Source organism: Rhodnius prolixus, unplaced genomic scaffold (genome assembly GCF_049639745.1).
Source record: "Rhodnius prolixus isolate KJV_2025 unplaced genomic scaffold, Rpr scaffold_11, whole genome shotgun sequence".
Taxonomy (NCBI): domain Eukaryota; kingdom Metazoa; phylum Arthropoda; class Insecta; order Hemiptera; family Reduviidae; genus Rhodnius; species Rhodnius prolixus.
In genome coordinates this window covers 16,306,398-16,321,217 of record NW_027411625.1, presented here as the reverse complement: position 1 = coordinate 16,321,217, position 14,820 = coordinate 16,306,398, and the positions used below count along the sequence as shown (strand labels likewise).

At 35.9% G+C, this 14,820-nt stretch overlaps 1 protein-coding gene across 6 annotated transcripts in view; it reads left to right on the top strand.

Moving 5' to 3' along the window:
- The window catches only part of pnt (ETS transcription factor pointed), a 126,907-nt gene that overhangs the window by 49,027 nt on the left and 63,060 nt on the right, over positions 1–14,820 (top strand). Inside the window, exon 1 of one of the 6 annotated variants that reach the window (XM_074138538.1) lies at positions 3,570–4,138. The exons of the other annotated variants lie outside the window; for them this stretch is intronic. Within the exon in view, the coding sequence (XP_073994639.1) occupies positions 4,099–4,138 (40 nt within the window). The 5' untranslated portion in view covers positions 3,570–4,098. Of the gene's footprint in view, positions 1–3,569; positions 4,139–14,820 lie in introns of those variants that run through there. 6 annotated transcript variants of the gene reach the window in all.

The window sequence follows — 14,820 nt, the reverse complement described above, 5'->3', positions numbered from 1 at the left end:
CAGGTGAAAGTTACGTAAATAAACTTACAAAAAAAAACCTGATAAATTCAGTTTTTAACAAATTATCGACAGGATGTTGAATAAATTTTAAAAGAAAGAACTCAATTTTATCATATTGACTTCCGTTGTTATTTTTTTAATTAGGTTATTCGACCAAGTTCTTCATGTCCTCTGTTTTAAGATTTTTCTTTAAATCAGACTGAATTACCCACTGTCTGCCTCATTTTCTTTGACTGGTTTGGCCATCATACTTAAACCAAACTCTCAGTTCCCCCCACAGAAATAGTCTTAGTTAATAGCTTTAGGTTTCTATATATGTGGCCCAAACAGGACAGAACGAAACGATGTCAATGTTGCATGGAGATAACTACGCGCTCAGAGAGATGATTGTTATACGAATCTCAATTACGCACTTGTTGTTCTAGCACAATTCGATTTAGAGCAGAGTTCTCGCAAAAAGGTTGGGGTAGGCTTCTCTGCAAGGTTACATTTCAGTGGCTTTACCACTATTCATAAAGATTAAATATGACTCAAATCTTCCGAGTTTCAAGGAATATTAATGAGTTAGAACTAGGGAAGTGGTGGCAGGGTGCTCCCCAGATATTTCTTTGAGTTCAGGGAAGCACCGCTTATGTATTACCATTGAGAGTTCTATGCAGGAAATATGACGTGGTGACTCTAGTAAATAATTGACTAGATGTGTATTCTGTCGCAATGGACAATAGATACTGGCGCAGCAGTCTGCTGCTGTAGATTGAAGGCCGACCGGAACGTGTGTACGTGGATCTTATGAAGTGGTTTGGTGGATTAGGTTACTAGCAGGTTCCAGGTGGGTCTGCACGTGGATGTATGGAGCGGAAGTTGTTGATGGCATTAAAAGGGAGGTGTATAAAAACTATGGTACGGGGCAAACCGGAAGACGGGTGTAGCTGCACAGTGCACTAACACACAGACCCCTTTGCCAGCCTCTCTCCTCGTGTCTAAAACGCCCAGAATTCGCTCTTTAGAGCAAGGATGGCAACCGTGGCAGGAAGTTGAGTTTCAGTACGTCACTGGTGCAAGCTCTCAGCACCAAAACGAACGCGAAATTTTTACTCTGAACACTCGAATTTCTTTAACTATTCTTTATGTATGACGCAGAAGGAAAATTTGACGTAACAACTTCTATTTCCCCTAAACACTACTAAAATAAATATGGCCTCAGAATAAATTGCAAACTCGAGTATTCAAGTCTAACATACATTATAGCCCTCATAGAAACCGTTCAATTATCTCAGAAAAGTTAAATAAAACTAGAGAAAGTCCTTAAAATTTCCTTAACAACCAATCAGCTGCGGATTGTACACTGTTGTTAACAATACAGATTCGTCCAATATTTCCGCCATCAGCTGATACTACTGTGATCAATTATTTGCTCTCTTAACAATATTAAGATTTGCTTATTTTATGGACAAAGACTTTAATGACTTCATTCTTTTCGACCATTCATGTTACAGTATGATCGTAACTGATAAATACGCTGAATAGCTTTCAGTCTAATGTAGTTTGCCAGCAACTTCTCTATTTGTTTAACATGTAAAGTAAAATTATTTTCCTCCAGCTCATAGTAGTAACTGTTAAGGAAATAAAATATCTAGCATTCAGCAAGTCTTGGTTGTCACTATTGGAAGAGTGGGGCAAAGGGAGAAGCTGTGCGCTTCCTATATCTTAATATCATTAGTGTGTTATACTCGACTGTATGTACATGCCCTTAAAAGGTTTAATTTGTAAAATGTGTTTGCTTTAATTATGATAATAATATAACTCTTATTATTGTGTTGCTGTTTATATATATTCAGTCTTCTTATTTTCCCCCTTTAACCCTAACAGTAACAATAACAGCGGGAATTCATAACTAATCCTAAACATTTAAATCTAATTATTTCTATTACTGGAAAAAGAAATACTTATTTTGGAAAGTAGCGACTTGTTAACATAACTTATTAATAAATAATTTCTAAACTCCAGTCGTTATGAGTTCAGTGTGAAATTATCCAATCCAATACCATTCTTGCAATTAAATTGTTTTTAAGTAATTTTGAGATAAATTATCATAAAAAGAAAGCTGTCGTTTATCCTACTCAAAATTTAAGTTATCAGCAGTCGTGTACCGTTAAACATTTTTATTACTACTCGTATATAATAATAATAAATAATTTTAAATTTTAAGAAAATTTTATTTCTTTAATTGTGGAGAGACAGTAGTTGATTTATTATAGAAATATTCTCAAACAAGAACTGACTATAAATACTCGTTCAATTTTGTAAAGAGAGAAGATGGGATTGGCATAAGCAAATGAGAGGAGCCAGATCTAAATATAGTCGTAGTAAGCCTGACTGAATGGACCAGATTGGAGCAGGTCTGTGTTTGTGAATGAAACTGACCCCCATTCTCACTCTCCGCCAGTTCAGCCTCTCCCGTTTTTCGTCTTTAACTGATTACTGCACCGTATCAGAGTAGGTGACGAGCGCATTTTAGCTCTTAGGTTCTCACCGGGAAGCCAACTTGGCTTCTCCCTGGATTCCGTCGCTCTTGGAGCCTTCTAGCGCAAATCGTTTGGAAAAGCGCTGGAACTTAATGAAAAGGGGGTGTTTCTCCCTCTAGAACCTTAAGGAGCGGCTTAATAAGGCTCGATTTGCTACAGTGTCTGGAGATCAGGGGATTGAGGCAAATCCAATTCTAATCTAAGCTCTCTTACTCCTAAGACAATTAATATTTTTTAAAATTTGGAATTAAAAAAAATGACCAACCAATTTCTCGAAAACCACCACACACACTACAATGGCTGTCTTGAAGCTTCTCATACGACTAATCAAAAATAAGGACCTAGCATGAAACTGTTAAGTCCAAGTATAGGATGGATTTCTACTTTTGAGCTTAGTTGCTATTCTTGTCATATCTAGAGCTTTTATCGAGGAGTCGTTGACAGTTCTCTCCTGAAAGTAGAAGTGAGAGGACTATCTTTGGATCCGATTACTAATGATGTCCCAGGATAGACTGACCGCCCGCTAGGAAGTCGAGGATAAATATCTTACAATATCGCCTCGCAGTTGTACAATACTGTGCATCTTCCTCCTTTAAAGTGGCAGCGCGCCGCACCTTGCAGAACCAAAGAGTCGGCTAATTAAGCCTACACCATTTCCTTGCTTGGATGACCCGTCATCATCTTGTCTCATAAAACTGTTTTACACATACTACGGGTTTAGAGAGCTTCCTGTAATGTGTTCTTTTTCCGTAAATTGTAAGGTTCTACCACCTGCATTATAAAATGCAATGCTGAGACTTTCAGTAAGAGAAAGTCGTGTCAGTGTGTCGGATTGTGGTGAATGAATGCACTACGAAGAGGCTCTTACACTAGAGCGATTGGTGGTTCATTCATAAAAACGAGTCTCCTCTAGTCCCATTAGTGTGGGTAAAATTCTATAAATACACACACATACATTCTCTACCACACTGACAGTAAACCTTTCAAGTGGTGGGGGAGATTTAACAGTACTTGTTCGAGAGGGGATCTCTCAAAAACGTAGCGTCAGTAGTGTGCTGTCAGAATTCGTTGGGAAAGTACCTTGCGAATTTCTCCAAATTTTTTTTTTGTTAAAATGTGTAAAAAACTGATGATGACACCTCAGACAATAAGTTGAACAATTGTTTTTTGCCCACTTGGTGCTTCGAAGATATTTTTGTGCGTTAGTTTTTTTAAGAGGACACTATTTTTTTTTTTCATGTTTAAATTCTATTTTTCCACGACTTTTAATTACATTATGAAGATTTCTAAAATTAAGTTGTTAATTTATAAATTTTGGAAATGTGTAGAAAACGAAGGAAAAAATTAAGAATACAGCCTTATTATTTTTCCAAATTTGGGGATTTGCAAAACAGTGATTTTCATTTCAAAAACTGTATAAAAAGAAATAGTGGTAGTTTTTGAATTTTTTTTTTTTTTTCTGTCTTTGCAATCTTTCTGTCAAAAGCGAATTTTGGAAACACAAAATTCGATTAATTTTTTTTTACAAAAATAAAAACCAAAATAAAAAAGCAAGAATATTATCAAGGCAGTTATGGGCATAAAGGGTATGCCGTCCTTTACAAAACCGAAAGGTCAGTTCAAATTTCATTTAGTTTTTATGTTCAATTTTGTTAATTTCTCTGAACTTTTGTAAAAGGAAGTATTGCACAATTTTGAGTGCACTGTAGCCAATTGAAGACCCCTTTAAACATGAATGCATGCTAATAGTTGTGAGTAAAATCAGAGCATAACGCATAAATGCAAAATCGTAGAAGTTTAAATTTGATATTTAGTTTGTTGCTACTAATTTGATGCTAATACTGATAGATTTGATACTAAAAAATCAATTGGATGTGCCATATTAATGAATAGATTTTTTCACTTATTTTCTCTTACTCTTAAAAAAAAGGAGGTATTGCAATCGTGCTAAATTTTTTATACAGGTTTTTCATTGTTTAGTAATAAAGTTTTTGAGAGCTCCTGTGTGTACTGAAGGTGCTCAAGTTTTCACTCAATCGCTGCGAGTCCAAAGTGCTTGTTTAAACACCATTCCAATGAGTTCCTTTATTTGCTCATTTCGCACTTGATCTTTCAATTGAAACATATTCCCAGAGAAATTCTATTTAAGACCCTGAATATCTGGTTACGCATTTTTCCTTTTTAGTAAGATGCATGGTCCTATCACTAGAACAGTACCAATGGGAATGAAATGATTTGCTAAAATTTTTTGACTTTTGCAAAACCTGTTTGCGAGAAATTAAGTGACCGAAAATTAGGATTTCCTGCCATGTTTCCGGAACTGTTTATACTGAGAAAGCAGCAACTCGAATTAAGGACTGAACAAGATTAGCTTCCGAGGAAATGGATAGGTTCTGTTGCGAGCCAAACTTGAGTGTTTTTTATTCGCTCCCCAGTCTTTATTTTCTTGCAAAATGGCTTCAGTGATTTACCTCTGATTTTCGTTGGAAACGTTGAGAAAATCCATTATTGCGTCTCTTAATTTTTTCGGAAAATTTACGTTTTTTAGGCCTACTGTGAAAATGGTTTTTAGAAAATGATCTGTTGGTGTAATTGGAACGTAGATAACAATTTGCTCAGACTCAAAATAAACAAAAGCCGTAACAACTGAAGCTTCGTATCGGTAAACCTGTGGAAGCTCAGCCGTCAAGAACCGGAAGTACCCCATTTTGCTGATGTTTTGTCCCCACTTTTTATGGATTCTCTCCAAAATTTCTTTTTGTACTTTATAAGCTTCTTTCTGCCACATTTTTGGCTCTCCAAAATGAGATATATTCTAAAACACAACGCTTCTAAAGTCTAATGTTCTGTAAAATGTAATGTGTAATGGTGGTTCAAATACTTTGTTAAAATTTCACCATTGATACAAAATTCTTTATCCGGACGAACAACTTCTACAGTGCAGATTGTCCACTTTGTTTAGTGAGTTTTATTTATTTATTACAAGGAAATGCCGGAAGTCTAAATGACCAACTCTATTGGCACAATGTTTCATTTTAAATTTCCACCTTAATACCTAAACACTTTTATTTGAAGAAAATTCTTCCCGAGAATTCGATTGTTTGTTCTATTTCATTTACTCCTACCCTAGTAAGACAACTTTTTTGTGTTTGTATCAGCACAACTCTAAAATCGAAAATCTTTCGGTAACTTCAAATTCAATGTTTCGTTTGCAATTCAATGATTTTGTAGGCACTTGATCAACTTGGCACTTAAGTGCTTTTTTTACGATTTTTTCGTGCTGAAAACTGCATATACACTTTTATTAGAAATATTTTCCCAGGTGGTTCTGGGTAAGCAACTTGAAGTACCCCTCTAAGTGGCCACTTGAGTACAGTGTATGGTTTCACCACCTACAACGTAAACTTAAGGGACTGCTTGAGTTCCAAATTTGAAAGGAATTGGTTAGCTAGAAGGACCACTGGCAATTACTTATTTGTTCGAGTAATTTTATGCAGCCCAATTCCACGTAGTAAGTTATGGCAGTTTTTCGTTTGTGACGTCCGGTGAATAGGGGCAATTTGTAAAAATCATCTTTTTCGTAAAAACGCAAACTTGCGATAAAATCTCAAAATCAAAAATCTGCACGATTACATTACCTTTTTTTTCTTTTAAAAGCAGAGTAAAAAGAAAATAGCAACCGGAGGAAGAGCTCCATTCATAAATAACGGTTTGCGAACAGAGAATTTCTCGCTAATACTAATTTGATGACATGCTATTTATCGGACCGATTGATATGAGTTGGCGCCCCAAAACAGATTCCGAATAAAGTGATGTATTTTGATTTGAAGATAGATACTACTCTAGTCTCTGCTACTTCCGGGCGTTACCTTTCAGGTTGCTTTAGATCCATAGTCTGCGATCCACATGGTGCCTTAGTAACTAGATACATCCATAAGACCAGCTGTTGAAAATCACAATGTGACCAAGTCTAATGTACTGATTCATTTTTAATTTACCAGCTTGGGTTTCTACTTTCATTTCTCATTGTTCGTAAGAAGTAGTGATAAGAATTTTATAATTTTTAATTAAATTATAAAATTAAATAATATAGTTTGCTTCACTATTAAAAATGTTCACGGTTATAAAATAGGAATTAAGCCACATTTTATAAGTAAATTCTTAGGGAAGGCAGTGAAAGATGTGGTGGACTCTTACGAAACCGGAGATGAGCTCTGCCTGCAAAAAGTAACAAAAAATAAAGTAATGCTTATTTTTTCAGCCGAGCTTCAAGTCCAACTACCAAATTAGATAGACTGAGGCCTCAGTCGTATAGCAAACGTATTTTACTGTAAATTTCTCATATTAACTATTAGTTAAAAATGCAAGGCCAGGAATCGAACCTTCTTAGCTTTGCAGGCCTCGCCTCTAACCACTCCGCTATCGTGGCGCTTGTGCAGCTGGAAGACAGAACGCTGTGCACGGAGTGTATGTAGCAGCATGTTCATTAGCAGGCAAACTGAAACTAAAAATTTTGCTTACCTTATCTACAAAAGATTAAAATCTTTTGCATTTTATTCATAATAATTAGATTCATCCACATATTGTATTGTATTAGGCGTATAGTTATGTCCCAGAAATGAAATTTGGTTGCGGATCTATTGTCTTTTGTCGAAGTAGTCAATGCTAATTAAAGCGACGACTTTAAAGGAAGATGAATTGAAGATGAACTCGTGGGTTCTGCAGACCCTGTGTGTATTGGCTGAATGTCACTGTTTTTTAAACCGCGGTAGCTCGCATGTTTATTGGAACACTTCTTCCAGGATTGAAGTTATGCTCGCCTCTACTGTGCCGTTTCAGTACATTGTACGGTTCTAGCGCCTGTATAATATTTATTAGTATACAATTTATAACCAAATTCATAGATCGAAGAACATGAGCCGGCCGGAGTTGAGGCTGCACTAGTTCTCAGCCAATCGCCCGAGGGATACATCAAAACTTTGGCATGTAAGCTCGAGCTTGGGTTTGAAATATCCTCTCTAGGAGTATTGTCTAGACAAGCTTTGACATCACCTTTTCTTCAATTTTATTAACCTGAACTTGTGTAATACTGAAGCCAAACTATCTTAGAACAAATTTTATTTGGTAAATTGTGGTAAGTCATTATGTGGTTACACCAAATTTTTGAGATGCCAGATGTTTGCGCATGATAGTGTGATTTGCACACTGCAATCCTCTGTGTTATAGCTCACATCCCATTAGTTTATTAGAGGAGAAATTGTTTAAATGAAATTGTATGAAATTTATAATCAGTTCACCGTTTTAAAGAAAATGAAATTTATTAGCCGGCTAAATAAAAATTTTGTACCCCAAAATTTGGACTGAGTGTGGGAAAAGTTACATTCTTGCAGTCATTAAGAAGTACTTTAGTAGCAAAGCTAAATATCTTTTGGAAAAAACTTGATATTTAAGCATTAAATAAAACTTTTCTCTCAACTCATTTAGATTGTGCCAAACTTTCAAAGATGGCTTTTCAGATAGATAGGTGTTTTGACGGTATCCATAATTAGTAAACAAATCTGCTGAGACACTCATGTGACTTCAATTCACTATAACTTATAGCTTACTGTAACTTCTTCAGTTTTTCCAAACACACCTATTTCCTATTAACAGTTAATTTTGTTTAGACTAAATTTACCCATCCATAATATTTTTGATTAATGTAGACCAATTTTTATGCACAAAGTACAAAGCCGTTTGGATTTCCTTAAGTCAGTTTCAGTTGTATGTATTATTACCTTATCTGGATTAATGACGAAGCAATCACATTATAACACTTCATGTCAAATCTAATTTCCAGTATTTATTGTTTTTTATCATTTTTCTTGATCATTTAAATCTGAATTTCTTATTTTGTTTGCTGTTATCCACGAAATTAAACTGCATGATTCATTTTTGTTTTAATTTCTGCTACTTAATGGTATAAAGATTTTATTATTATTTTAATGTGCGTTAACGTAGCTAAGGTAACCATTCCCGGAGCTTTCTTAATAAACGGTCGATTTCCGAATGGTGTTTCTCCATTAGAGACAATACAATTTTTCACCAGACAGTGAGCTGTAAAAGGGAAAACTAAATCTGAGGATAGCACGCCTGGATTTGAACCCGGAACCACCGGTTTACAAGTCCACCGCTTTATCAATTGAGCTGCTGATGCAATCCCTTCTCTCATTTATTTGCGGGAGAGGGTAGTGGTTAGGATTCATTTGAAAGTGACCTTCTGTATAATGTACTGTTTCAACACAGGTAATATACTCTACTTAGTGAACATGGGTTTTGTGCTTAACTATTTCTTGGACAATTTATTCAATTCGAAGTGCAGCAAAAATTAAAATGTGCTCCTGTGTGCCGGTGGAAGGTGTAGAGGATGTAGCGTGGGAGGAGGAGCCATCCTAGCGCGAGAGGTTTTATATCATGATATGGCGCTAATGACCAAGCTACAATAAACAACAATAATGGAAAATAATTATTTACTATGAGTTAAAAGGATAAGTAAATAAAATAATAACACTCATAATAATAATAAAAAGAAAATTTAAACTTAAAAAGTTCTAAATATTTGAAATATTATTAAGAAGAAAATGTGGGACTAAATCTCTAGAATTGAAAGTGTGGCTGACATTCGAAACTTGGAATTGTCAAGATATAAATCTGCAATTTCTATTTGATTAAGGGCAGTTTTGAAGGATGTGATGAGTAGATTTCCTCTGAAGTGCGTTTGTGTTGTTAATTTCATATAACTTGTGCAACTTTTTCAGGAGGGTTTAAAAGTGATGTCAAAATTGAGTTTGAATAAAATTCCTCAACCTTAAGTACCTCTTTGCTTGGTAGATAGTTCTCTTCCTCCAAAATGGCTCCTAGGTACATTAGAATAATTTTTTATTTATAACTTTATCATCTTTTGGAAAGAATCGTGCCAATGCCAGTTTTGGAGAGGAGAAAGCTTTCATGGTGAGCTGCAATTCAGTGTCATGAAGGGTTTTATGAAGTGCCAAGAATTTAAAACTCAAACATTCGTAGTTTGAAGCTCATATTTTGTGAGATGAGAAGAGTAAGGGAAAGGAAAGATTTTGTATTTCTTTATTGAATTGTGATTGACCATTGCCTTTGTACCATTTAACGATGTTTATATTTTATGTTTTTATTATACATTAAAGTTCTATTAACATTATTTTTATTGGTAGTTTGAAGGAAATATTGATTACGGTAGTAAGAGAGGAAATGAAAATGAAAATTGAGAGAAGGTCAAAATTCTCAAGTCACTAAAAATGGGTTAATTTTACCTGAAATATTGTGAATTAATTTTAGTTTCTCTTGAGATAGTTGCTGGCCTATTTTACCAAACTAACCTTTTGGCTTATTTTGGAATCTAGACACGCGCCGAAGGCTGTATTCTACCTTCCGGTCTCCCAGGCGGTTTTATCATTTTGTTCGCTACTAAAACACACTATTGCTGATTCAATAGGGGCTATAGTCTAATAAAGGATTAATCTTTCTCTTACCCTCACCAAGTGGAAGTGTTACGATCGTGAATAAAAAGTTAAGATTTTGAGTCTTTATAGTGAACTGAAGGATATGATGCTGACAGAAGTAAAAAAGGTGTAATTGTTTAAATAAAGTAATGGCTATTCTTTCAGGCGGGCTTTACGTCCAACTACCAATTAGGTGTCGTCGACGGAGGCGACTAGCAAACATATTTTACTGTAAATTTCTCATTTAACCATTAAATAAAACGCAAGGCCTAGGCCGGGAATCGAACCCAGTACCACAATACACTTGAGCTTTGCAGGTCTCGTCTCTAACCGCTCGGCTACTGTGGCGCCTCAATTGTTATTGAGTATGTTGTGTATATACTTACATGTGGAAGGCTAAATTGACAGAGAAAGAAATAATCTAGTTCACAAGACTTTCTTTTGCTCTCAAAGATGTGTCTCACAAATGTTCATCGAACTCGGATCATTTGAATCATATTTAATTCTTACGAACATTATACAGTTTGTAACCGTATATTATACTGTAATGTAACCTTGCAGTGCAATATACCCAACCTCTTCTCGAGAATTTTCGTAGAAAGATTATAAAAGTTTTAATTTATGTTTATATGTATATTACGAAGTTTGCAGGATGGGAGCCGTTTTGGCGAAAGTGAAGACTCTATTTAGTAGATACACCCGGGCGAGGAATCTCTTCGGATTCCATTTCACCCGTACCCTTCCTTCTTTAACAGTGCTCAAAAGCGAAATCCCTGCAATACAGAAATGGCATGTTCGTGGATATCTACCTGCTGCTAGTGTCAGCAAGTACAGTGCGAGTCGGAAACATAAGTGAAGTTGAATTCTCTCCACCAAACTGATTAATCTACTTCTGGTATGGACGAAGGTCCGAAACGATCAGAGATACAGTAAACCAGCGATACTTCTGGTGATGGACGAAGGTCCGAAACGATCAGAGATACAGTAAACCAGCGGTACTTCTGGTGATGGACGAAGATCCGAAACGATCAGAGATATAGTAAACCAGCGATACTTCTGGTGATGGACGAAAGTCCGAAACGATCAGAAATACAGTAAACCAGCGATACTTCTTATTTGTAATAAATTTGTCAGTTCAAATGTTACATTTGGCAAAGGCTCTGCTATATTGCTCTCCAAATACAGAGCAGTTTACAGAATGGCCTGTAACAGACACAGTGAAGGTACAGGGTATGTAATCCAGTAACTGAATTAGGCGGGTATTAGTTTGGCTCTGAGAAGACAATCATTTTCGTACCCCACTCCAGAGCATTGTGCATTGTCTTGGGTGAGTCATCGCTTTTAGACTCCATACTTCTGTCTTGTACGTAATGTCTTCCCTTGAGCCTCACATCCTGGTGTAAATACTCGCAGCACTTTTTCATTAGAATATTTAATCACAAAGTTTCTTCCAACGTTTATTTTATTTATATCGAAACATGAAACAGATCCATTCGCTAGTTAATCAAGTAGGCCGTGGAGTGATGGCACTGTAGTCCAGCAAGTGTTTTATCCGCCCCTAATACGCATTTCTTCGACGTTGGAGATTCTAAGTGCATTTTTTTTCGAAAATTATGTTTCTAATTAGGACAGTATTAGGGGTTCAAACCTCTATTCGCGCAACATTCTCCTCTCATCAGAGTATGGTTAGGACTGAGTCTTGCCCAAATGCCTATCTCCATCGCTATAAGAGCATTTCTCCGCACAATATGCATGCCTCAGATCCCTACAGTACTAAACTTTCCCCTGATTAGGTGTGTGTTTTGAGGAGGCGCTTTCAGCACGGTGAAGAGAATCTCCTTTACTTCCAGTACTGTCACACGCTCCTCTTGTGGCAATAAGTTTGCGCGTATCCAGCTCTGCGGACGTAATTTGTTCGTTCACAACCTCAAGAGACTTGCGGCCATCAGAATTCTTGATTTTCCTCCATCAAATCTGCAAGCGCCTCTTCAACAATACAAAACGACTGCAATAGTGCCAAGGTGCGGGTCTTTAAATCCGATCCTCTTTTTCCTACCGTATTACTTGATCGTCTGCTCATTCAGTTTCCATCTGTAATAAACTTGGAGTTAGTTATATTTAGAACATGTAGGTCTCTAACTTTCATTTGAATTATTTTCCCAGGAGGTTTAATTTAGGCTGTGTTCTTTGTGAGCGGCGATGATAATTCTCTTATAGCCGTTTCATAATTGTAAGCTTCTCCTACCTGCTATTTATAAGTATGAAACCGAAATTTCGAGTTGGAAGAATATAAGTTCACTCAGTGAAGTGGTACGACTGTAAAGAAGTTTTAAGTGGATTTTGACGCCACGCGCGACGCAGTCACAGCAGATTGAACAGAACATCCTCATGGTGCAAGTCGTGTGAGTGTTCACTCCAGATTTTGGTTTTTAAATTAATTTACCAGCGTGGAAATGAGTTTAGGGCTGCTGGGCTGAGTGCGGGCCTCGCTCAGATTGTCCAGAGCCATTGTCTGCTGCTTGAGGCTGATTGCTTTTGATTGGCTCTTTGTCACACCACTCTCTGCTAGCAGCTCACAATTAACAGTAGCTCTATAGTCTTTATTGTTTCCACTTCTATTTATTCGGATTTGAACAAGTATGGCGTTTAATCCATGTTACGCGGCATGTTTTTTCAATGTAGGTTCTTTCTGAACATTTGCCAAATATGTTAAAGACTTACAATTTAATGTCGCCAGTTATTTGTTATTTAATTTATTAATATTTATTTATTTATTTTTATAAATGTTGTTGCTAACATTTTCGGATATGGGTTATTATCAGTTGTTTTCAGCTTTCACTTTTGTTTGAAGCAGTTTATTTTTTCGAATTTGATTTGATTGGGTTTTGAGAAGGTTTAAGTCTACGTTTTCGTTACAAACCCTGGCTGAATAAGTAAGAACGCAATTATTTAAGTTTTGTTTTTAACTAGGCTATTTACTAATAGACGAACCCAGTTATGTCATGATGGGGTTTTAAGGCACCTGCGTCCACTTACTTTGTCGCTGCATTGCTCGTTTAATATGTAGCTCCACGTTTTTGCAACAGGTAGTGTTTAAAAGACAATTTAACATTGTCTAAATCAAAATTGAAATAAATATGTACTAGTTCGTACAATATTTAATTTAATGTTTTCTATTAATGGAATACAGAACTTTTAAGATGATTTTAAGTTTGATGATTAAATTCAAAGAATAGAATTAATGTTGCAATGTGACCATTTTAAAGAAACCAAAGTATAAGCCAAGAAGGCTGTGGATTAGAGAAATCCTTCCTCTGTGAATCTTTTCTACACAGTAGTCGCCTCAACATTTCAACTCGTCATCTCTTATCCCTCTTAATTTAGATCGTCTTGAAATGCCCTTTTAATGAGTTTGTAAGGTAATAATTCTCACATTTACAAGGTCTGCAATTTCCTCATTAATTTGCTAGTTAATTGATTCGACGGGTACAAGGTCGTAATATATAACTCAGATCAGTACCATCAACTTTACCCTCATTGTAACCCTGAATACTCTGACAAATCTCATTTTTGCAAATTCGAGAAAATCGCAGGCGGTTAGTGAAAGTGGCTTACGTGTGATTACTGACGCGGCCGAGTGCGGTAAGTCTAGCATGTGCAGAGTGGGGACAGCAGGTGCCGCGCCAGGTGGCTACCACGGCAACACATGCTGTCTTGCTGTCCGTTACACTGCACGCAGCTCGTCCCATTCAGTGGAGATCTCAAGCTGAACATTCATTGCGGCACGAGCGATAAAAATTGTTACAGTTTCAACAGGGTCCATTACTTAATGGATTTCTCTCATCGCACATCGCTGAGAAGCTCCTCCTCCTACTTAAAGATCTGGCGCGAAATATTCGGAGAAGTTTTCTAACAGTATTGAAAAACTTCTAATACTGGTCTCTTATACAATTTTTCTTGCTTAAATTAGCGATTCTAACCCATTCTTAAAGGATAAACGCAGTTAATTACATCAGTTAAACCGTTAAAGTACTTCACTTTTAAAGTAAATTTTGAAACTTTGTTTATGATCAGCATACTTTTTTTTTAAATTAAATTTATGAAAATGATTATTAATTCGTATTCTTAACTAATTTTCTCCCTAAACTGTTATCTTTCATACACGTGTTGTTACCTTATTGTAAGATTTTTCACTTTTTGAAGGTCCTGAACCATTAAGTTTTTATCTGTAATATTTATTATTTAAAATGTTAACAATTTACTAATTACAATTAAGAAGAAAAGATATTTATAGATATTGACTACACAAAGGTTACGAACGGCAAATAGCATTTTTTTGAAGAATAGAAATTAATAATAATTTTTATGAGGGATGTTATAAGTTACAGTTCTACATGTGTGCAATTATTATTCAAAGTTTAAGGAAAATAATTTGAGCTGTTTGTGAGAAAATATGCACACAAACGAAAAATCAATTGGGCAAAAGGGCACGATGAAATTTGCAAAAGGGTAAAACTTTGTAAGAAAGAGGGGTAACAGAAAGTTAAAAATTGGAACAACTGTGTTTGATTGAATTCCAAAACCTGATCTGTGTGGTCAGTATTCTGATTAACAGCTTTATACATGCTTGGAGTTCTGAAAATGTTTTTAATATTTATTGATATTATTATAGGGGGCACATAAAGAAATAGTTTTGAAAAGATACTTCAGTGGAAAGCTTAAAACCCGGAGAACTTGCTCCCGACCTCAAACCAATTTTTCTGGCAGAAAGTTTTTAATTAAAA